Raw genomic sequence first — 25,382 nt, forward strand, 5'->3', positions numbered from 1 at the left:
AAATGCTTTAAGACTCCTGACTGCTTAGTCCAAGAAATTTAATACATAAAAGACAGGTTATACATTCAAAATAGGGATCACAAAAAATCAGTAAAAAAAATATTCTGCATACAAAAATGCAAGACTTTGAAAGTCAAATCAACTCAAAACTGTTATTCTTTTAACACTACATTTCAACGTGACATACATACTGTATAATTCAAAATAGCCATGCAAAACTTCATTAAAAAAAAATCTATAACCCTTTTTATAGTCGCGCGTATTAATAATCCAAATTTAAAACCAAGAGCGTCTGAGCGCTCACATAATTGTTAAATATCTCCTAAGAACGTATCACAAGATTTTTGCATACATTGAGAATACATGTTTGGCAACTTTAATTCACATTAATAATCTTCAAATGCACTCTGTCATGCAGAATAAAATTACTCAACAATTAAAGTATTCTAGAGTTATTATAAAATGCTATTTGAGCATGTTTACGAAATCTTTTCGGATATCACAATGAATTCCATGGATTATAAATGAAAACATTATTGTCTTAAAAAATAGTAATACTGTGATAGTACTTTAGAAAGTGAGATAAATCGAAGTGTCTAGACACACCGAAAATATTCCGTCTACACTCACCGAAGTTCGGCAAACCTAGACACTTTCTAAATTAATATCCATTTAATATTTAGGATACATTATATTAAACTGGGGAGTAACTGATCACAAAGAATTGTAATTTTTGAAAGTAAAACAAAAAATTCTGAATTATAAATAGGACTTCTTTCATTTTGGTGAACTACAAGGCTTTAGAAATAGAAATTCATCGTGAAAAATTGGTTGTATCTCAAATATAACTATCACAGATGGATTCCGCGGATCCTGAATATACAGAACGCGTACTATCTCCAATTTTATTAAAATGAATATTATTAAGATTCACTTTCGTCCGCTGGCTCTACTATGGCCCAATCATATAAAGTTAGGAATTCATTGCTATAAAGAAACAATATTGGTTGATATGTCTTCAGAATACCTGTGTTTGGGACAGCTTGAATTGCTGTGGCAGCAATTCCGGAAGATTCTCCCGATCCAGTTGTCGAAATAGTGGCGCAATCTACTTCGTCCTGTTTTCCGTCCAATCTGCATTACATTATTTCACATTACGACAGTGTTTGTACTATAGTAATTCTAACAACAGCATTTACTCTTTTCGTATTTTCTTTTGTTGAAACAATTCTAGTAAAAATGAATTAATTATAATATTCCCAGATAATGTAACGAGCACTAAACTATTCTATAAGGTGAATTTTCAGTAAAATCATTAAAATCATTTTTATTACGTTTTACAGCAGTTCTGAACCAACTTATTGTTAAGCTACTGCAAACACTATTTTTCACCAAAAATACTAAAGCCCAAAATTTGGGACTACGGGCCCAAATTAGTCCTCAATTAGCCCTAAATTATGCGAGGATTACAAATGGGTTTTATGGTTTTTTTCGTGTATTTTTTATAACGTTAAGGTGGCACAACATCATATATAACAAAAGAAAAGGGCAAGGAAAGATCGCGCGACCTTCGGTCGATGATTTTTCAGGAGCCTTAAATGAGCCTGAAATTATGCAAGAGAAAAGAAAAGAAAATTTTTTGTTGTTGGCAAATTTGTTTAAACAATTTGTTGTTCCATTCAAATATCATATTTATGGAGCTCTAAGTGAGCCTTAACATAGGGTAAAGGAATAAAATTGTTTACTTCATTTTTACTAGAATTGTTTAAACAAAAATTGTTTAAACAATTTGTTTTTATTTTTTATTATCATATTCTCAGAGCCCTAAAATTATTGTATAAGGTGAATTTTTCGTGAAAAGATTTTTAGCACGTTTTACAGCCATGTTCGGCCAGCTTAACGTTAAGCTAGCGCAAACACTATTTTTTACAAAAAATGAAAGAACCCAAAATTTGGAACCACGCGCCCAAATTAGCCCTAAATTATGAAATAGGTTACATCTCGTTGTATCAGCTTAACATATCTACATATTTTATAACGATTCGAATTCTTTCTACATTTTTTTTAATCCAGTAAAATTAAAAATATTTTTGAAAATTTTGGAAATCTTTTAAATATTATCTTAAAATTATGTTTTCAAAATAAAAAATCATTTCCAATTTTCCTAGGAATCCTAAGAATATGTTTTTTATTCTTTTGAAGCCTTTCATAATTCTTAAAAAGCTTCTAAATTTTTTGTTCAAAATCTTCAAAAATAAATTGAATTATTTGAAATAATATCAAATTTTAAATTAATTTTGAATCTTTTCAGATTGTAACGTTCAATGTTCAGTTTTGAATATTTGATTTATATATACTGATTTTATATGAACAATACTAGATGTCTAAATATTCAGCAATTATTTATCTTGATTAAAAATTTTCAAATCTTAGCCGAAAAAAAATTTTTAATTTGATAAAAGCCTTTAATTATAAATGTATTATTTTGAAGTTATTTTCAAATGGATAATAGTTTACAAAGTTTCAATCGGGCGTTTACATTCGTTTAACTACACTAATTGTAAGACTTTGCAAATTCCAATTGAAACAAATTATCCACTAAAAAGGTTTTTATCTAAAAATTTCGATTCCAAACGCCACTAATTTTTTATTTTTCAAGTTTTTAAAATTGTAATTTAAAATTCTTTAAATGAAAAATGTACGCTTAAAAATTAAAATCCAAAATGTAAAATTTGTAAGTGAAAGATTTTCGAATGACGCACTGTAAACTGAATGATATATCATAATTGTAAAGGATAAAAATTCAACTGATTATTTAAATATTATTAAGATTATTTAAAATCACTGTCATTTCCTGGTTTCCCGGTCCAACGCCCACCCTGAAATTCTCTAAAACCTTTCCATTTAACATGTATAAGTTAACCAGTTTTGAAAGCTACATATATAAAACTTAAAATTGTATTTGTAACGCTACAGGAACAAATAATAAACAACAGCGAAGAAAATTGTTTTGTCTTGCCCAAAAAACATATATAAAAAGAAGTTATAGACATACCTGTGTTGCTTTAATAGAGTGCAGTCGCCACCTTCATTCGTATCCAAATTATATACGTACAAGTAGCCATCCGCGCTGGCAACGAGCAGCCTCAAAACCTTCTGTATCCTGTCAAATTATGAGTCCAAGATGATAGATTAGTGATGAAACCATTAAATAATATTAAAAATAATTATCTGAAATTAGATAATAAATGAACCTACGTGGTGATGGCACAAACGTTTTTCAACCCTTGGAAAGGTAGGTGGACACTCGCGAAGGCACGTCCTTGATTAAACACGTCAGTGACTTGTGAGGGTAAGTAATTTGCCGACGCGGAAACTGCCTTCGTTAAATATCCCATCCAACTCTGAGCCTCTTCTGGCTGTTGATGGGGCCTGTGAAGATTGTATTAACATTACAAATTACATTTAACTTAGTTGCAGAATACAACTTTATCTACAGATCTTTATTTGAGAGTTAATAACGAGAATTTACTAGGGTGATTATCAAATTGGCTATCAACTTGAAGTCCTGGTAATATCAACATTAAATAGCTAAATGCTTAATTCCTTATTTTTCACTTCCTATTCCCACTTACTTTAAATTTTTTATGAAAGCACCGTGAACTTTATTACTCTACTATGTCCCAATCGTTCTTCCAAATAACACTTATTGTTTAATGCTTACGATATGAAAGGAAATTTTGTTCCCCATTTTCTAATACAAGCCAATATTATTACAAAATCATTACAGTCTGTCCCACGATTTTTGCCATTTTGTCCTTCAGTACCGTACATAACTTATTTGAATTAAAAATTATAGTTAAAGTTGAATTACAATCACAGAAAAATTAAGCATATCGTTTAGTACAAGATTCAACAAAATTATCTCGAAATTCTGGTCCCCCGCTAACTTTGTAGTATTGATGCTTCAAAAAAATATTTTTTTAAAAAGTAAGTAGTATCCTAAACTATAAAAATCAAGAAATAAACGTACAATTGTTACTCAATGCAAAAACCCTAGTGAAATTTTTTTGCGACATACAGTTTTATGAAAACGTAATTTTTTTTTAGAAAATTCTGAATTTCCACAAGGTTCTTGAATAATCGCACTTTTATATGAAATTTTACGAAAATATACACCTGGAAAAACTAGCACTGTTTCATATTTTGTTATTAGAAAATTATATATATCTATGCGCAATTATAAGAAGCTATTATTTGGTATAAAAAAAGGACAATCTACTAAAAATTTCTACCAACAAAAATGTACGACTTACAAACAGAATTCTAGTTTTCTTTTATTTTTTCTTGAAAAAATACAAATTTCTACAGATAACTAATTGATAGAAAAATGTACATTACCGGTCAAAAGTTTGGGTTCTTTTTTTTCGATGATTGATTAAATTCTCTCAAAATTTCCTAGAAAATGAGACCAGGATGAAGCTAAATCGTTTAGTTTTTAAGTCGATACTGCAAGAATAGTGTATATTTGAATGTTATCTTAAATTTGCAATAACTTCCTTAATAATCAATATTTTTAAATGTTATTGAGCTCATTTTTAAGCTATTTTTCAACAGCATCGCAAAGCTTATTAGCGTAAATCTTAGAAAAAATGTATCGCAGTGCAAGAACTTAAGCTATCTTTCAACAGTGTCACAAGAGGGTTATGAGTGTAAATCTATAAAAAAAAGCCTATCAAAGTGTAAGAACTTAAAGTTGTTCTATACCAATATAATTTTACGATACTGTGGAAACAAAGCTTTAAAGTAGGTCAAAAACATTAAAAATATTAATTATTACGGAAGTTATTGCAAATTTAGGAAAACATTTAAATTTACAAAATTTTTTCAAAATCTACTTCAGTAATAGACAAATAGACTTCATCCTGGGCTCATTTTATACGGCATTTTGAGAGCAATTAATCGAATAAGATTTTTTATCATAGCTTTCTACGAAAAAGCATCCATAGAACATTCATGGAAATTTACATAGAAATTCATATAAGTTTTCATACAAATTCATATAAATTATTTCCACAGGGAATGTAAAGGGTCTTTTCAATAATTTTATTATTGAATTCTAAACCTTTATCACTAATGTTATTATAAAATTTAAGTAAATTCAAGAATTATTGTATTACTTTAATTTAAAAAAAAAACTCAATTCGTATCAATCTGCAAATTTACAATTCGCCATGAAGAAAGATATATCTTACTAAGATAGCAATTGAAAGGTTACATAAAAAATCCTTCAAAAATCAAATGCATATTGTGTCAAAAGGACTTTTTCAAAAGCCCATTTTTAATATAGTAATAAAAAGATTGGTAATTCAAAGCCTTTTTTCAGCGCCAAAGTATCAATCAAATTCCAACCTAAAATTTCAAATCTTCATTTTCTACAAAAAGCCTGTCACAGTGCGATACCATCACACTCAATCTATATTATTCCGGAAAAAAATAATTTTTTTGGCGAAAAACATATTTATTCTTATTTACCCTCCCAATATCTCGCCAGCAAGTTTGTATTATTTAAAACAAAATTGAAAAATAGATCTTTAGTTTAGTAAAAGACGATTTTCAAAAACCATGAAATTTGAATCTCGAAATTTTAGAATGACTTACTCGGAATTAGTTAAGTTTTTATAATCAACCTCATTTTCTCCCAATTTAGCAACTCAATATCTCGGGAGCAAGATTTTATTTTGTGCCAACTGAAAATTGCACTTTTTGTGTAACTCGCAATAAAACCTTTTCTCCAATTTTAGGTTCTTGTCACATTGAGATTGTAAACTTCCACATTCCCTTTTTCGTAACCACGGTGGCCGTTTTAATTGACGAAATAAATTCCCGGTTTTTTTCCGGTACACAAACTTTTTTCATGGTCAATGAAATTTAAAAAATGGAACACTAAAGCTAAAAAAAAGTCCACTCGAGGTAATAAAAACTGAGCTGCAAATTACAGCACTCATAGTTTAACTGTTAAATTTTGAACTTTTAAAATTGAAATTTAAAAGTTTTTAATTCAAAAATGTTGTATTCAAATGCTCAATAATTTCGCGTATAAAATTAAAGGTACTAACATTTTTCAATGTAAAAAAATATAAATCTACGTTATCATTTTCAATGCTCTAAATTAAAATATCAATCAATGAACTTAAAAATTTTCAAAATTATCTATTTATAGGAAATTTTAAGCTAGAAACATTAAACATTGAAAACTTTTTAACTGAGCACTTCTTAAATTAGAAATTCAATTATTTTCATTTTAACTAGTTTAAACATCCTTGGAAAGCTTCAACATTTTATTTCAAAATCTTGAAAAATCTAGAAGTTGTTTTTAATTTGTTTTAGATTTAAAATTATTTTGAAAATTTGTTCAGAACTTCTAAATATGTCAAACTTAATTGAATTTTTTCTACAATTTTCAGAAAATCCTTCAAATTTTAGAAAATTTCTTTACAATTTGGATGTATAAACAACAATTGAAAATTTATTATTTGTAAGCGAAATTTGAGTAATTTTAAGAGATATGTAGAAGTTTTGAAAAGATTCAAACTTAATGTAAAACTTAAAATAGTAGCCTGATATAAAACATAATGTAGATTTTTGCAGATTTTAAATAAAAAAACTAGATTCTTTTCAAGAATTGTGAAAGGTTTCAAAAGAACAAAAACATTTTCTTAAGATTCATAGGAAAATTAAAAATAATTTTTCATTTTGAAAAATTATTTTAAGAAAATATTTCAAAAGTTTTTAAAAGATTTAAACAAAATTTTCAAACAAGATTCTAGAAGATTTTAATAAAACTTTCTAAAATTTTCATGATAATTTTTATCTTTTTAAAACTCCTAAATATCTCTTAAAATTACTCAAATTTATTCTATAAACGTTAATCTGTAAATTATACATCAAAATTTAAAAATTTCACTTACAAATTAAGCATTTTTCAAATACAACAATTAACATTGTAACGTTCGATGTTTAAAGGCTCTTCGAAATTTTAACGATTGCAGGCTTTCTATGTCAAAAAATTCAGTTAAAGATTCATTACTTTTCAATATTTGTTTTTAATTTACTTGTATTAAATAACAATTTATTTATTTATTACTTAAATTACAGATAAGTTAAAAAAAATTCTTTATTTCTTGAATACAACTGTTTTTTATCCAAAATTTTCAACATCACAGGCTTATATTTTTTATTAGTTCAAGTCTTTAAGAAAGAATGTAAAAATTCTCTAAATTAAAAATGTAAGCTTAGAAATAAAAATTTTTAAAGTAAAAAAATTTTGAATTACGCATTATAAGCTAAGTAATAGCATAATTGAAAAACATAACAATTCAAATAATTATTTTTAAACTGTTGAAATCGAACGTAGACAGATTTTTCTTCTACTAATTTGTGAAATTCCCGGTCAAAACAAAAAATTCACTAGCATCTCCCGGTCTCAAAAAACTCCCGGTTCCCCGCTCGAGTGGCTCCCATGTATAACTAAATAATATTATTTAATTAGACTTTTTTCCGCAATTTAGAAAACTTTATCTTGGGAGTAAACCTTTGGTTTGATTTTTATATGGTGATTTCGCTTTTACAGAATGTTATTTCGCTTTCCTGAAAATTCCGATTTTGTTGGCTATGTAGTTGTGCACTGCAACCCTTTATTCTTATGACTCTGAAGTAGGTGAAAATTAAGAAAATCCAGTCATTTCCTCAAAATTCCATGACTTTCTCAGGACGTGTAGAAACTCTGATTATAATTTACTCACGCTTCCTTGGGTTCCTCGAGCTTGAAAATGTGTACGGTTTCGGTGTTACTGGAACAGCACAGGAACATCGAGTCCATGCTGAAAGCAAGGCTGCTTATCGAGACACATCTTTTTACACCTCTGCGAAACTCGAATAACTTTGTACCGTCATTTACCTGAAAAATGTCAAACATGGGCCCTCTGAATTTACTAGAAAATGCTTCTAAACCTTCTACGAAACAAAATTAAACTTTTTTAAAAACGCAAGACTGGTTTAGATATATTTAAGAGTTTGGTGGATATGCTCTTATGTATTACGTTTTAAAATAGTCTTACATTAAAGACTCTGATGACAGTGCCTTTCTCAGATGCCGTAGCCACCTTGGTTCCATTAGGACTGAAGGCAAGAGCCGCCAATGGACTCTCATGTGCTGGAATCATTGTTTTAGCTTGCTGCGAAAAAAACAACACAATAGAAAATTAACAACAGTCACTCTGAAACTATAATTAAAATACAAACTATATATAGCGTCCTAGAAACGTATACTTACAAGATTAGTAGCGTCAAATATTTGGACTTCTCCGATAGTATTTGATCCAGGATATGCCAGATAACAATTGTCGCTGTTTATAGAAAGGGTGCACAGGCCTGCGAGATTTGGCGGAGTATCCCTAATTGTGTGCAACACCTTCATGTCTCGGATATTGTGGATGTACAAGGATTCTTCCAAACATACTACTAATCTCTGTGAAAAAAATTAATTTTTCATTTAATTATTTCCCTTTAATTCACTGAATTTGATCAGATTCATATGTCATACTTACTGCTCTATTTAGTTTCACAGCCAAAATTGTATTGGAATAACTATAGTTGCATATTTCTGTTCCTTTCCTAAAGTGGCAGACTTTGAGTTTGCGGGGGGAAGATAGACTAACCATGGCCATGAGGCTGCTGTTGAACAGCCTTTCGACGATAAACACATCCTCCGTGTCTAAAGTAAATAAATAAGTCTACATTATTTTGTCTGACAAAAATAAAATATTTTTGTAAGAATAATGAAGCAGTATTTCACCATTTTCAAATATTTTCCCAAGCTGATCGACAGAACTCAGGGAAAATATTTTGTATCCAGACTTCGAGCCTACTGCTAAAGATCTGCAATCATAAGTAGATTATACAAATAATAAATATCCATGAAATTTTATTGGAGAGTAAAAAAGGCTCTTTTCTGATTACGCTCAAGGCAACTTTGGTTATGTGCTTGAAGTTCAGAACATTAAAATGAAGATTTTTTACTAATGACTTTTAAACTAGAAACCGTGCTAAAATAGTGATTTATTTATATTGAAAATTACTGATTAAAACAAAACTTACATTGAATTATTTTGAATGTAGTTGGAACAATATTGGCATATGAAATAGAATAGGAAAAAAAGATTTTATTCAGAACTTCCGGTAAATGCTTTTGTTCAGGATTTTCATACATAGCCACGTGCAATATAAATTTTAAACGATTTACTATTTCAAGAAAACTCTACAATTAAAAGTTCACAAAATTTCATTTCAATTATCGTTATGCTTTAGAAACTTAAAATATACAATAGCAGAAAAATAAATATTTAATTATTTAAGCACCTAAAGAAAATGTTTCAAACTCATGCCACGCTTTTTATTGTATCAAGCATAAAATCTCCAAGGACTGTTAGTTTAAAATCGAGGATTAAGCGAAAAAAATATAACAAATCCGCTTGTTAATTTTTCAATATTTAAGGATGTATTGTAGCTTGAAATTCATTTATCAAAGTGAAATTGCAAATGGGTTGATAAATAAATGAAATTAAAAAAAAAAAATACCTTTTTAATTTAATACAGTCTTTAAGCTATTAACTGAGTGCAAATTGAATGACTCGCCTTTAATTCAATAAATATATATTTCACTGATTATTCGTGTTCTAATGATATAAATGTACAATATCTTGTTTACATATAGAATCCACTGAAAAAAAAACAAAAACAAATATGAATTTTCCGAAATAGAATAGTTCAATTTTTATTTAGAGAAATAAGTTTTTATCCAAATAAAATAAACTTTCAACGAAATAGTTAAATTTTCAACCAAAAACATCCATTTTCAACAAAATACATGAATTTTCAACCAAATAGGTGAATTAATCACCAAGACGATTAACTTTTTACCACAAAAGACAAAGTTTCAACAAAATGCAGAAATTTCCAACGAAAGAATGGAATTCTTTCCAGTTGTGAAGTGAAATCTGCCATATTTGAGGATCAATATGTAAAGAAAGGCTTAAATTTTTAATAGATCTAGCGAAAGTTAATCGTTTGTGTTAAATTTCATCATGAACCAAAATCTATTTAAAAAAATCTATAATCTATAAAAAAAAGATTTAATATACTTATATGAAAAATATTTCCAGCAAACGCGGTGAATGCAACCTTATAGAAAATTCGAATTAAATTCAAATATTTGAATTTAATTCTACATTGATGAATAGTTCATACGGAAGTATCTTGAAAATGTGTTTCTGATTTTTTTTAAATGTTAAAAAAAATATTAAACGTACGATATCGTATTATTACACACGCTCAAATACAACGTTCTCATATTATATAGGATTTTCTGTAAAATCCATAACAAAATGTTGGAAAATAAACCGAGTGTTTTCTAAAGAAAGGGCAATTAGTGCGCGCGTAGAGCGCACAATGTTCTAGTAAGAATAAAGATACAGAATTTAAATTAGAATAGATACGAAACGAATATGCGAAACGACTATACTTGCTGTACATTCCAACTAATAAGTAAGACTCCTCGCAAGTTTCTTATTTTTAATTTAGTACATACAATTTTTTATATTTATACTTCATGTTAGTTCCTACTCTTGGTTCGACACATGGTAAAACGAAAACGGTCCCCAATTGGTCGAAAGGTAATAAACCTCCGTCAGAGGAACGCAATCAAGAGCAGATGCTTGTCTGAAATTTCTAGCGTTTAACGAATTAAACTCAATTAAACTGATGCCATGTAAAGGGAAAGTGGCGAAAATTACAATCATGAGTACAATCGGCCTTGCCAGTGCAGTACTTTCAAAAAATATTTATAAGACAATCAGTAAAAATACTTTACATTAATAGAAACATCCAAACTGTTATAAAAAAAATGTTAAATGGGTAAAAGTGGCGCAAAATAATAGTATTTTCAACTGATTAAGCAACTTTGGAAACGTTCGAGAAGTGTGTGCACTAGCGCCAACTTCTGACAGAAGTGTTCAATAATAGCAATATGTAATTATATTGGCATACAAGAATGCACTTTGTGTTCACAACACTTACAAAAATTCTGGTTAAAATGATCAGATTGCCGGACAAATATCAACTCAAAAGAAAATTCTGGTGGCTTTAACTAGATTTCTGGTTATCTCAACCAGAATTATCTGGTTAATGTATGTTGTGAATGGAAATTCATATTTAAACCGATCACTTTTTTGAATGAATAAATTTTATCTTTAATATTGTGCAATCAATAAGTTTTTAGGAGGGGGCTGTTTGTTTTGTAGAGATTATCAAAAATTCTTACAAGATGAACTTTATCCAGCATACAAATTTTGCTTAGTTTTGAGGAAAAATGTTTGTCTCAACAAAAAGAAATAAAAAATATTTGTTTAGTTTCCAATATCAAGATGACACGAAAATCTACTATAATTGATAAAAATAAAATCCTCAAAGTTAAACTACCAATGTACTACATATCGCTTGCTTTTATTTATCTTTTTCAGAAAGGATGGAGGGGAGAGCACATTAACATAATAGATCTACCAATGTCCTGCATATCGTTATCTTTTATTTATTCTTTTGTTACGGTTAACTGCAATATCACGAACTGAGTGAAAATAATAATACATTTACGAGAGTAAAAGATAAATAAATTCAATAAATATACAGGACACTTTAACTAAAATGAGCTAACCTTGGCAAATACTTTTTTGTAGCATTCAAATCAAATCTTCAAATCTAAGCAGCAAAACCGTGGAACAACAAAGCAGTCAAAACATAAATTCACTTCGAAACTTTTCCAAGATTAATAAACAATGGAAGTAAGTGAATTTGAGATAACGAAAAAAAATTGTTCTGTCGTGAAATTTCGTAAATGTACTGATCAACTAAAGTTATGTACAAAGTCATATTTTGATTGGCTGTTGGAGCCAAGGTGACAAAAGCAAAGTGGAGAAACTGTCACGTTCATTTTTCAAATCACGGAGCACATACGAGGTTAAAAAAATGCAGTCTCTAAAGACAATAAAGAAAACGCAGGTGGGGAAGGGAGGTAGAATGAGAATCGAGAACGACAAGAAACAAGAACGACGATCATTGTGACACAGCTGATCGACGTAAACACTGCGTTAGTTTCGATTGCAGTTTAATGTTTGTTCTTGATACGCAATTAATTATTGAATGAGGGAAGGCCAGAGATGACGCAGAAAATGAAAACACAAGAAACCAGTTGCGCGAGAAGAAACGCGCAAGCACGGGGTGACGCCATGCGTGGAGAAAAAATTATCTTTTCGTTTACGCGGGTGACATAAAGGGTTAAAAATGACAGAAGAAGAGGCGCCAAAAAGAGATGATCACGAATTCATTAAAAGTCGAGGACGCTCTCCGGGGAAGGTCGCGCCTTTACTTACGTGCAATCTTGATTGAAGTTAACAAAGAAAACACCACTCTGAGGATCAGCAGTCTGATTTGCGAGGTTCATGAGGCCGGATATGCCGTACTTGAGTCCTTGTGTCAACACATCCACGTTACGAGCTAGATTTTGCATAAATCACACGTTAACGACTGCACACGACTTGCTGCTTGTGTTTATCCCGCTCGGAGCCTTTTTTAGAATAACTGCGAATTTACTCCACTCCACTATTCCATATTGAACTGAAGTCCGAACAGCTGACAAACGAGACTAAACTGAGGAACAAGAATTGTGAAACATCACACCGTTCCGTTCCCCCATTCGGTCGCTAAGGCAACGAGTTAGCGAATATAATATTCGATGCCTCAATTGTGCCTTGCAAAAGTGATTATTGCGAGTGCACATTGGCGTAAAATAGATATTATGAACATTATATTTCAATTATTGTTCCTTTGTTCAGGGCATACATTTTATTATAGCGAGAAGTTAAATTGAGGTTATGTTGTCCTGTTTTTTATCTTTTCATGTTATTATTTAAATGTAATTACCCCCATTACTGATATATAATAATAATAACACAATTTAAAAAAATGTAATAAAAATTTTTAATATATGTATAAAAAAAATAATATATGCAGTTGAAAAATATTAAATTATTTTGATTATTTCACTAATTCTGTTCAGTTATCGATATATTTTAAATCAAATGCCGGCACATTATAATAATGTAACAGTTCTAAATTCAAGACAGCATAATTTTATTTTTTATTTTCTGAATTATTCTCTACAAAAACAGAATTGATAACCTTGCTTTTTGCATAATTTATACAATATGCGAAATTAAAATTTTTATTAAATTATTTACAATTTAAGACTTCGAATTTAATTATATAACAACTTTGACATAATCAACCCTTCGATTGAAAGTTCCGACAAAGTTATTAGGTATTGAATCCGTCACTGCAACGCATCAAGGAAATCAAGGTTGAACTTTCACGATTTGGAGTAAAGTTGGCTCTTTTTACGTGAGTAACAATCTCCAGGTAGCAAAGTACAAGGCTGCTAAGCTGAACGTTCTCTCAACTCATTTGAGACTAATTGGAATTATTGATAAATTAGTAATTCACTAAGTTCTATACCATAATTTAAAAAAATTAATATTTCAATTTTTGTTGACATTTTGAGGTGATAATATTAAAAGAATCATCCTGTTTAAAAGAAAGTGGTGTAATGATATATCAGCATACATTGTTGTCGAAAACCTGATTGGTTGCGAGACTGCGTGAATATGACTTTTAGCTGCTGTTTTCAGTTTGTTTATCAATAATTGATTAAGATTAACAATTTTCTGCACCGTCAATTTTGAAAAATAAAATTTCCAAATAAATTATTCTATTCATGATAAATTTTGCTCGAAACATTTTGCTACTACACTATAATTATTTGTAAACTTTTTCACACTTTTAAAGAGATGAGAAAATGAAATTATTGACAAAACCTAGAATATATTAATTTAAGATATTCATATAATGTCGGTAGTCCGTATCATTAAAAAAAATTCGCGGCACCGATAGTACGATTCTTGGGAAAATTAAAAATGACTTAAGTGTAGTTTAAAAGATTAATTTTTAGTTTTGAAGATATCCAAAGATCTTGAAAAAAAATCTCGAAGAATTCAAGACAATTTTTAAAATATATTTTTTAAAGAAAACTGAATTATTTCAAAAGATATTTAGGGCTTTTAAAAGTTTTGAAAATATTAGATAATGAATTTCAAGAGAGAGTTAAAAAAGAATACACATTTTTTTTTAATGAATTCATAAAATTTTGAAGGAGAATGGAAAAGATTTTAGTAAAGTGTTTCTATTTTGCAAAATAAAATTTTTTAATTCATGTAAGTTTAAGATATATTTAGCAGTTTTCAAAAGGTTTAAAAATGACTTACCTCTTGAAAAGAAGTAATACATGGGGAATATTTTAAAGCAAAATTTTGTAATTTTTAAAAATTACAAAAGTACAAAAATAGTTTAAAACTTGAAAACAATTCAAGAAATTTAAAACAAAATGTATGTTTTTGAATACATATTTCGAATAAAACATCCGAAACCTTTTTCCATAATTTTGAAAGGTTTCAAGAAAATAAACAAATTTTCTACAATTCTTGGGATAATTTAAAATGGGTTTTCCATTTAGAAAAATTAATTTTTTAAATTAATTTCGAAAAAGTTGATTAAAATGTTGATTTTGAAAGATTTTTCGAAATTTTAGAAATAATTCCAGTCAGTTTAAATGAAGTTTGAAAATGCATCTTCTTTGGTCGAAATTTTTGTTGGTTTGGTGGTAAATTAATCTGTTTTGGTTGGTGATTTAATTACTTTGATGAATTCAAATCTTTTTTATTGAAAATAAAAAAAATCTCTTGTAATATTCAAAAAAAGTTCGTTAAGAATTCATCTTTCTTGGCTGAAAATGTAACTATTTTGTTGCAAATTCGACTTTTTTATTAATTCAACGGTTTTTTAAAATATAAAATTACAATATTTTTTTATTCAAATATCAATTGTTAGATTTTTCGTTGAGAATTCATATTTTGTTAGTTTAAAATTGAATTGCTTGAAAATTATTATTTTTGTTTGTTTTTAATTCAAATTTGGATTGAAGATTAATTTGTTGTTAAAATTTCGATTTGACATCTGAAATCTCAACAATCTTTTTAAATTTTCTTAAGAATCGTGGGGAAATAATATTTGCATTAAATTAAAAACAATAATAAACAAATCAACTTTAAAAATAAATATATTATAAATATTTATTTTGTATTAAAAATGGTTTTTTCCTCAAATCAAAAAGCTAAATGCGAGATTGATTCCATTGGTTAAATTAATAGATTAATACATTTATAGTGGACATAATCAATCAGGATCAAATCTATAAACTGATTATATAAAAATAAAGTGTGCCTTATTGACACATTTATTTTCAATCTAAAAAAACTGTTCTCGCATAATTATATTTAAATGTATTTCTCTACTACGTTATACCACATAATAATTACAGAACACGTCATAAGAATGCAAATTTCCTACTGACTCATGACTTGCATTCAATTAGGTAGTTTTCTAAATATAAATAATACGCCATATTGTTTTTCAAAGAACCGTAACTCTAGCTTCCACTCAATATTCCATAAGGATCTAGTCAAATAAAGTCAACATTTCATCCCCTACCCATAATCACTGAGCATTTGAAAATTGGTATCCCTGCTTTTCCCATTTTTCCAAACGAAAAATCAATAACATTGGAAATTTGAATTTCCTAATCACGGAAGTTGATGCTCGATCTGTACATGATTAATTTCTAATTTTTAAATTGAATGTGACAGATATTATTTAATTTCTGTTGTGTTGTAACCAAAGAACATTGATTATTGAGTTTGCCAGCCTGCTTAAAGAGGGAGGGGGCGAGACTTGACAGAGAGATGGGAGAGACCAGCTGGGCTTGACGTTTGCCACGAGCTTTGCTTTACACTGGATGCTTGGGTAGTTCAGAATAGTTCCACAGTGCCTGGCAGGGAAGGCAACTCGTTGGGGTGTTCGCGAATTTTATGTCGCGATCAGAGGCACCGTCAAAAGGATAAACTATGGTTAGTTGCTCCACATATTTGTATTTTTTGCTTCCTTAGCCATGGCAATCATATTTTATACGAGAAATAAGAAATTATTGTTCTTTACAAATGCAAGCCATAGCATCTATTGTTCCCTTTGAGGACATTAAACGAGAACTCAGAATCTTCAAAGATTTATATATGAGCCCGTCAGGAATTTCACAAACTGATATCATTTATGACATAACATTAGCTTAAAATGCAAGAATTTGTTACAACAAGAAAATATTTAAATATATAACGCTATAATTAAAACGTATTATTATAATGTTTAATCTGCAGTGAATGTCTACAATCTCAAAATAGAAAGAAAAAGTAAGAATTGATATGAACATACCACGGTTGGACAGGAGTTAAACAATTCTACTTGAAAATATTCAAAGTTAAATAATGTTAACGTTGATATGTTCAACCACAGGGTTCTATCTTGCATTTTAAAAGTCACTGGGTTTTCATTTGCTTCCAATCACTTCACAAGTGAAAATCAAGGGACACTCAAAATTCAAGATAGAACCTTATGGTTTTAGGGCCACAAATTTGTAATGTCTATTTTTTTTTAATGACACGATATTAAGGACAACATTTTTAGTAAATTATACCTTTCATATTTAATTATTTTAGTCTAAAATACATAAATTAGAACAATTTCAACATTTAAAAGTTAAAAATGGAACAGATTATGTGGCATAAAATTTCAAATTGAACGATTTTTAATTTTAAATCTTTAAAGAAAACTTTCAACCTAAATCATTTTTAATGAAATCAGCAACCACGATTCAGCAACCAAGATTTTAAAATGCAACGTTTAAAATTAAACAATTTGAATTTTAAAGCATATGCGATTGATCAAATATGAATATAAAATTGAAAATTTTTAAATTAAACTTTGTAATCGTTGCAATGAAGCATTAAAATCTGAGAAAATTCGCATTAAAGAACTATAAAAGGAAAGGTTTAAAACCATTCGAAATGCACCCCCGAATAACTTAAATTTGTAAAGTTTCAAAATTGAACTATACGAAGTTCAACAATTAAAAATTTATTTCGTTTATATGTTAGCAGTTGTAAACATGAATTTCAATTCCAACAAAAATAAATTTTGAAGCTTTGGTAATAATACAATTTCAAATTGAAGTCGTCAAAATTGAAAAATTTGTAAAATATCTTTAAATATTGAAAAGCTCAATTTAAAGTATTCGTTATTCAAAAGATTCCAATTTCAAAGAAATAAAAGTAAAACATTTTTTCTAGTCCCAGATATTGGAATTTAAACTAATCTATTTCGTGAATACTATATTAAATTAATAAATCAGGAAATTCTGCTATCGGTTTTATTTTTATGAATTGTTTGTGTTGAGGGAAGATTCCAAAGTACCTGTAATATTCCTTTTAATTAAATAAGAATAGAAATATTGAGAGTTTTAGTCATTAAGCCAGAATGCTTAGTTTAAAAAATGGTTAGACATATAGATCCCAAAATATACATTAATTTGCTAATCGATACAGAATGTGGTTATTGCCATTGGTACATAGAAGTCTATCATTGATTCTTGTACTCGGCAATTGTTTTAATAATAAATTTGTATTCTATTAATACGTATAGGCGAAATGAGGACAGGAAACTTTCATCAAACTGACTCTCTTGAGGTGAATCCTTTTGATGGTTATATTCTAATCTGAGTGTGCCATTCAGTCACCTCTTGTTGGTCTATATTGAATTAACTTCAAAAATGGATGGATCCTTTATGCACAAATTTATCACAGCGCCTGTAAAACGCATGATCCAGGGACAACGAATGAAACAGTAAGAATTAATATGTTTGACTATTTTTAAAGTTCCATAATCGGAAAATTAAGAAAATTGTATGAATATCTTTCAGATAACATTTACCTGAAGTTTCAAAAGTTCACATGAACAAAATTTAACCTTTTTTCTTAAATTTGTTGCTTAAATCGTTTAGGAAAACAAAAAATGATTTTCTGTGAAAAAAAATACTGAATTTTTAATGTTTAGGGGTTAACTACAGTTGCACATTGAAAAATATTTGTGTTTAATTAAAGAAGAACTTTATTTATTTCAACAAAAAGGAACTTCAAAATGAAGAAAACCATTTTCAAGTAAAGAAAAATTTTCATTATAAAAAACAAATAACAAAAATTAGATTTTTTAAACTTCGTTTATATGAACAGTTCCATTCGGAACATAACTGCATGATTGTCTTCTACAAATTAATGTCATGTTCAGTAATGCCATGTTATATTTAATAATTAATAGCTATTGCATGTCCATAAAAACCTATGCATTGTCAATTTAATAAAGTATTATTTGTTTAAATTTACACAGCATATGTTTTAATTAATTGGTTTTAAAGAATTTATTCTTTCAAAGAAAAAGAATTGTCAGCCAGAAAAGAAAATGTAAATTTACTTGTTTGATAAAAAATCAACATTGTGATAATTTGGCTCAAAAAGTTTAGCTTACTTACTGTTCACTTTATTCTAATTGTACAAATTATTGATTTTATTGTCAGAAAATCTAATAACTTGACATTAAAGTCATCTGATAAATTGTAGAGTAAAATTCATCCAATTTATGGATTTGAAATTTTATTTTCGAATAATTTTAGAAACAATTGTAATTTTTGTTCCACAGAATGAACCTTTGTAAACTTCACCTCAAAAAATGGGTAGGAAACCCGAAAAAGACGAAATATTTTGCACGTGGAGCACTAATTAGTCTATTGAACAGAATGAACGTATTCAAAGTTTCTCTTAGAGATTAGGCTAGAAATTCAATACCCCCATTGACTGTCACTCAATGAAATTCAATATGGATTTTGCTAATTATATTTAACTATTTTAAATATAAGTTTTATTCAATAGTTACAAAATGCAGACGACAAAGTAAGATGATAATTGAATTTAAAAGAATTAAATTAAAATTGACTAAATATGATTAAGATATTATTTGAAGCTGTAACCCAATAATATTTATTTTTGTCTTCACTGAGTGACTTTATTGAAAACAAGTTATTAAAACTATAATTTTAATTATAATAATTTTATTTATCAAAAGCTTTAAATGTTAACATTAAAATTAAGCAAATTGACAATAAGAATTGCATTTTTTAAATACAGTTTTCTCGTCTACCTTTGAATGATTTCAAGAGACACGTCTGTGCATGCTTTTGGGAAATTTAATACACATAAATGTGGACCGGATACACTGAATGGCTTAGTAGAAGAGTAACAATTTGTACTGTGACTTCGTATTCATGGATGTATCTGGAATGATTTGAAAGTGGAATAGTATTCATCTCCAAATGCTATTAGCAAAAGCACGTACGTATTTCATATCGAATGACCACTGGCTAGTGGACTCTTAAAATGACACGATGCAAATCCAGTCAAGCACGTGTCCAGACAGTGTTATTCGCAATTTCTTGCTCGTGACTAACACTTATGATTATTTTTTTGAATTTCAAATCACCATAATTATGTACCAATAATCATTTCTCATTTGCCTAAAGAAACGTGATTTGTTTGAAATTTTAGAAATGAAAACATATTCTTTATTTTTGTCAAACATTTTCTTTCCAATTACTAACATTAGCTGTTTACTATCTAATTTTAATCATCTCAGAGGAGAGTGAATAGTTTCTGTAACTGAAATGTAAAGGGAATTCTTAGAGAATTAAGTAAAAGGAAGCCAATGATTGATCTTTCTAACTTCTCTCTGGATTTCAGAAGCATCCTATCTTTTATATAATGAAAGCCAACCGAATATTTACATAATATAATCTTCGTGTCACAGATTTGAGCCGTTACGCAATCTCAATAATTCGCTTACAAGCAATAATGTATGTTTTTTGTTTAAATTTAATACATCATGAAAGATAATTACTAATTTATTTTTCGATATTTATTTCCTGATAATAATTTCATATTTTTTGCTCACATTGCTTTTAGGAATAAAACATGCAGAGACATCCGAGTAGAATTGTAGATATTAAAAAATCACGAGCGCTTAATCCTATAATTTTCATTTCCTTTCCACTTATTCAACATAAAAGCACGTACATACGACCGATTGTATAAATGTATTCATGCAGCTGGTAACTACTGCATTTAAAGATTGATAGTGCATACTGATTAAATGTGCTGCTGAAGTAATTTGAGTCCTAAAAATATTATAATTTCCCAAAAACTTATTTTTTCATTGAGCTTTTCAGAAAGTTTAATAGCGAAAGTTTAATAAAGGCGGTAATTGAACTGAAGAACAATCTGACTTCAATAAAAATGGATTCTAATTGGACGAGTGACTAGTTTGTTTTTAATTGTTTTATTTTTCTTTCAGCTAAATTATTTATTCCAACTTTTTCAGTCTATATAAAATAATTTGAAAAACTTTTTGCACGGAAATTGTAATGCTCTATATTTTTGGATCAACATTCCAGTCCTTGAAACACAAAAAAAAGGGGAGAAAAATTTTAGATATGAAAACAAAATTGTAAATTCTTCAAAATTGATGAAAAATTTATTTTAGAATAAAAACCCCTAATTGATATAGAAAGAGACTCTCAGTCATCATTGTTTAATGCATTTGAATCATGGGTGGTTTAACTTCCTTACTATTATTATTTCTTTAGGATTAAGCATCAGAATTTTAAGGAAGGTTTCTGGCCTTCTTTTATTATTGAAATTACCTTCGAAAATTATTAACTGTCTTGTTTGTGTCTCAATTAATCAAAATGGAAGTTAAAAACTTTACTTTTCTTTTAGTATAAAATGGATGAATCGAAGGGCGTGTTCGCACGAAGCTTACACGCCTACATTTGTGGAGCACATGGCAAACGTAATTACCCATGGAATCTGGATCATACCTTCATTGGTGGCAGCATTGGAGTTGTTACAGCGTTCTATGTCGTGGACACAATTTGTTTCTGCTACTATCTATGGAACATCCTTGCTGCTTGTCTTCACCGTGTCAACTTTCTTTCATTGTGTACACTACCATAAGCATAATGGGTAAGTTTATTCATCGTCAGAAATTTTTATGAAAAAAGGACAAATTAGAAGCTTAGAACTGGTGCATGCATATTTCCAATTTCTACTATACGAGAGTTTAATATCCAGTTTTGAGATAAATTTTCAAATTTCATTTTCAAAACACTTAGAAGGAAAAATTTGTTTTATTAATGATATTAGCCTAGATTAAAAAATGTGTTTTACAGACCAAAAGTTTCTTTCCCTTTAGTTATATTTAGAAGAATCAAAGAAAGATTTGTCTATTTTCAAACAAATTTAAAGAAATAAATTTTTTGTTTCTTCTAATTTTTTCCAGCGATATAAATATAACTAATCTATTACAATATCTATTGACATTTAGCAAAACGCAAGTCTAACAATTTAGTTTTGATTAAAAAAAAAATATGTATACAAAAGTCTGATAAAATAAGTCATGTTTAGTCTCGATTAAGTTCAAACCAAAAGTGCTTGCAAATTAGGGTGGTCCAAAATGGTTAGGAAATTTTTTGTTTCAATTCTCATTCTGTCGCCTTCCAAATTTGTTAAAATCCAAAAAGAAAAAAAAACCATTTTTTAGAAAAAAATTAAGATTTAGAGGTTCCGCAACCCCTTGAAGTTTAAACCGTATTTCTCATTAAAAACTACGTTTTTGACAATTTTGGACAGAATAGTGAATATTGATAATATCGAATTGTCCTTAGACTCTTCTCTTCATAGCTAGCTACGGAATACAAATAAAAAATTTCTTTTTTAATTTTCATCCCTATAAACCTATCTTATAAGATCCTCAAAACAACCTCATTAGTGAAAAATAGGGGTTTGTGAGTTTTTGCGCTACTTCGGCGAAGTCCTTATATTTGACAAAGATTTACATAAACATTGTAGTAGTTCTAAATAATTAGAAGACGAGGAAGAACATTTTCCCATCCGGAAATAAAAGGCTTCGGAGACTACTCGCTTCGGAGGCTACAAAATATATACAATCTATAATTATCAAAGGTTAGAAGGGAGATCAAGCAAAATCCTCATGATATGATTGAATGTTATTCAATAACTTACTTTTTACGATGGTAGCACAATGTACAATTTGTCAAGGCTAGTGAGGCTTAGTTGCCTACTCCGAATTTTTACTCACAATCATTTTTTTTAAATTGTTTATTTATAACGTGATAATTCATTATTGATGAATAACTGTGAATAGTATCTTGAAGTTTAAATCCAGACCTTTTAATTTATGTGTTATAAAGTAAAATTTGTAGTATTCTAAAGTACTTATCGCCGTCAATTATAATGGTTTTTGGATTTTAAGCAAAACTTGAAGAAATAATGTGAGGGTTGTCTAAAGTATGAAATTCACAGGTTGGAAATTTAGTACAATGATTTTTTGTTAGTATTTAATCTATATTTCAACATAGCATAGCTACGATATCTAACAAATGAATATCATTTACTTAGATATCCTCCGAAGGTTACAAAATCAGGTTGGAGATACTCGAAAAATGCTTAGGAAATTACGCATTTTGAGCCACGTATTTAAATATAAAAATGAAAACTGGTCGAAAATATTGTTATCATCTTGGGAACACTTTTCTACATCAAAATGCATAGGTGCAACTATCATAAGTGAGAACCGCCGTGTTAGACTGAGTTAAAATTTCAGAATAAAAAACATAACTTTCTACCATTTATCTAAGAGAAATAATACACAATAATAAATTGTTAACAATTATTTTGGTTAACTTTGATTAATTATTACCTAGCTCTAAGTAAAAAGTTGAACATTTTTAGCATTACTTTAAGAGAAGATAATTATAAATAATAATAAATTGTGCAAAAAATTATGTTTGGTACCTTTAATTATGTATTTTGCTGCTCTGACTAAAATGTTGAAGAATTTGATAAAAGCGACTTAAAAAGAAAATAATAATAAAAACAATTTGTTGAAACCTCTGATTATTAGTGGAAAGTAATATTTTATATATTAGAACTAATTTTTACCAAAAAGAAGTGCAGAAAAGTAAGGATTAGCGCTAAAATCTTTCAAAACTCAATTTTTCACAAAATGAGTTTTTGTTAGGTCCCTATACAACCGGTTTTTTGGGATGAAATTTTAAAAGGAATTATTTCTTTAATATTCTATGGCTAATTGTGAAGGGAAACGTTGAGGAACAAATAGATACGCTTAATATTGACGATTCTTTCCAAAATTTGCAAAACTGAGATTTGTAATCGTTAAAACGTGAAGTACGGTTAATTTACAAAAACAAAACAGAATTATTTGTCGGTTTTGGTGGTTTTCAGGAATCAGTTAATGGTTTGTTAAAAGTTTGTTTTTACTTCAAGAACACAATAAAAATTTATCCCGATTTCCTATAATTTAGATTTTTAATTCAAAAAATTAAAGAAAATCTCTTCTATCTTAAAGAAAATCTCTCTGTTCATTTCTTCTCAGCGGTAAACATTTGAATGAAATATCATTTGACGTTGGAAATAAATTTATTGCTTAATGTACATGCATTGCTACTTTAAACTTTTTCAAACAAATTTTTGTATGGAAAATTTCGACAAATATGGTTTAAGGAAAAAATGTGATCAGAAAATGCTTTAGGTCTTCAAAAAAACTCTTTTCTTAAGGAAATTTTTCACTGGAACCAAACATTTCTGAATATTAAACTTGAAAACACCAGAAAACTTCTTCCTTCATACGTTAAAAAAATGTAAAATCTATTTTTTTTCCAGGCAATTAAAAGATGCTCTCCATCGATTCGACCGTGCAATGATCTACATCTTTATAGCCGCCACTTACTTTCCATGGTTAAACAATGAGCGCTTCCAATCTCATGTATCTTTATCTACGATGCGAATTTTGATATGGATAATGGCATCACTTGGTATTCTCTATCAACAAATATTCCATGAGCGATACAAAAAGCTAGAAACTATTTTTTATCTAGTCATGGGTGTTGGACCCAGCATAGCAATTGTCGATATTGTAAGTATTTTATTCAAACCAAAACTTTGAATTAAAATGTAAAAAAAAAGTTTCAGGGATCACAGCGCTTCAGAAATTCAAGTTTAGGTCAAAAAGCAGATTGTTTAAAAAAAAGGGAACTATAAGACAATTAAATTTATTATTAAAAACTTTTTATATCATATAAGTATCTCGTAAATGAGTTAAAAAATATAGTTTTAGCGCGCATAGGGCGCGCGGGTACGCTCTCGCGATTCGCGCTCGTTTTTGTACGTTTAATGTGTACACTTTAACTACATTTTTTCAAATATTGTAAATATATTATAACTTACTATAAATAGAAAACTATGATTAAAACTTCTGAGGAATTACAGCCATAAATTGTAGCAGATTTTTTTCGATTTGCTTTTAAAGAAGGATCTCAAAGCACCTACGGCTTTGACGATTACATTCTCATTACGAAACTCGCGCTTGATAATTTGTATCCAATTGCAAAACTTCATCAAGATAATGTGTAAATCTTGTTAAAATCTACCAAACACAACGCTTTAAAGTTACGGATCTCTTAAAAAACCAATAATGCATATTTTTGAAAATAAGCCAGCTTTTGGAACTTTCTCTAATTAATAAATTTCTTGATAATAGTTTCGAAAAACATATGTCATATCTAGTAGAAATTTAGATTGATATTTCTTAACCTAATAAAAAAATGTTTTTTTTCTTTTTTTTTTTAAACTTTCAAAATGTCGAAAAGCATATAAATTTTTGAAGTTTTATCGAATTTAAAAATGTGATAAGAAGGATAATTTTCAAGTATTTTTGAAGCGTACCAGAATTATTCCAATTTTGAAATATTCAAACTTTTTGAATTTTTGTCTAATCGAAAAATTTAACTGACATAGTTTCTAAATATATTTAATATTTAGTGATGAATTTAAATGAAATTTCTAATCTTTTAGAAAAATATTTTTTTTATATTTTTCTGATCATTTAAAAAAATTTCAAAAGTATATAACTTTTCTAATTTTCATCGAAATAGAACATTTTATTTGGATAACTTGGGGGCCTTCTACCCATCTATAAGAAACTTTCACAAGATTTAAAAAAAAATTTGAAAATACTCTAAATTTGTTAATTTTGGCCGGACATATCTGCTTTAAGGGGCCATTCATTAATTACGTAAGGGCGATATTCGCCATTTTTGACCCCCCCCTACCCCCACGTAAGGACAC

At 28.6% G+C, this 25,382-nt stretch overlaps 2 protein-coding genes across 10 annotated transcripts in view; one reads left to right on the forward strand and one right to left on the reverse strand.

Annotated features, from left to right (window-relative positions):
* The window catches only part of LOC117170494 (WD repeat domain phosphoinositide-interacting protein 2), a 45,429-nt gene that overhangs the window by 7,240 nt on the left and 12,807 nt on the right, over positions 1 to 25,382 (reverse strand). For 2 of the 6 annotated variants that reach the window (XM_033357219.1, XM_033357217.1), the window contains exons 1-9: positions 12,486 to 12,763; positions 8,858 to 8,940; positions 8,610 to 8,776; positions 8,336 to 8,530; positions 8,121 to 8,237; positions 7,806 to 7,960; positions 3,259 to 3,432; positions 3,056 to 3,163; positions 1,028 to 1,134 (exon numbers count right to left, since the gene is read on the reverse strand). In XM_033357219.1, coding sequence (XP_033213110.1) covers positions 1,028 to 1,134; positions 3,056 to 3,163; positions 3,259 to 3,432; positions 7,806 to 7,960; positions 8,121 to 8,237; positions 8,336 to 8,530; positions 8,610 to 8,776; positions 8,858 to 8,940; positions 12,486 to 12,622 — 1,243 coding nt within the window. In that variant the 5' untranslated portion in view covers positions 12,623 to 12,763. Of the gene's footprint in view, positions 1 to 1,027; positions 1,135 to 3,055; positions 3,164 to 3,258; positions 3,433 to 7,805; positions 7,961 to 8,120; positions 8,238 to 8,335; positions 8,531 to 8,609; positions 8,777 to 8,857; positions 8,941 to 11,770; positions 11,790 to 12,485; positions 12,764 to 25,382 lie in introns of those variants that run through there. The other 4 variants (XM_033357218.1, XM_033357220.1, XM_033357221.1 and 1 more) reach the window with 4 other exon arrangements.
* LOC117170495 (monocyte to macrophage differentiation factor 2) overlaps positions 15,979 to 25,382 on the forward strand; it is an 11,874-nt gene continuing 2,470 nt past the window's right edge. The window contains exons 1-5 of one of the 4 annotated variants that reach the window (XM_033357224.1): positions 15,980 to 16,130; positions 17,755 to 17,955; positions 19,290 to 19,493; positions 20,934 to 21,179; positions 23,919 to 24,171. In XM_033357224.1, coding sequence (XP_033213115.1) covers positions 20,944 to 21,179; positions 23,919 to 24,171 — 489 coding nt within the window. In that variant the 5' untranslated portion in view covers positions 15,980 to 16,130; positions 17,755 to 17,955; positions 19,290 to 19,493; positions 20,934 to 20,943. Of the gene's footprint in view, positions 16,131 to 17,754; positions 17,956 to 18,804; positions 18,839 to 18,882; positions 19,056 to 19,289; positions 19,494 to 20,933; positions 21,180 to 23,918; positions 24,172 to 25,382 lie in introns of those variants that run through there. The other 3 variants (XM_033357225.1, XM_033357223.1, XM_033357226.1) reach the window with 3 other exon arrangements.

The sequence above is a fragment of the Belonocnema kinseyi genome, chromosome 4, assembly GCF_010883055.1.
Source record: "Belonocnema kinseyi isolate 2016_QV_RU_SX_M_011 chromosome 4, B_treatae_v1, whole genome shotgun sequence".
In the NCBI taxonomy this organism is placed as follows: Eukaryota; Metazoa; Arthropoda; class Insecta; order Hymenoptera; family Cynipidae; genus Belonocnema; species Belonocnema kinseyi.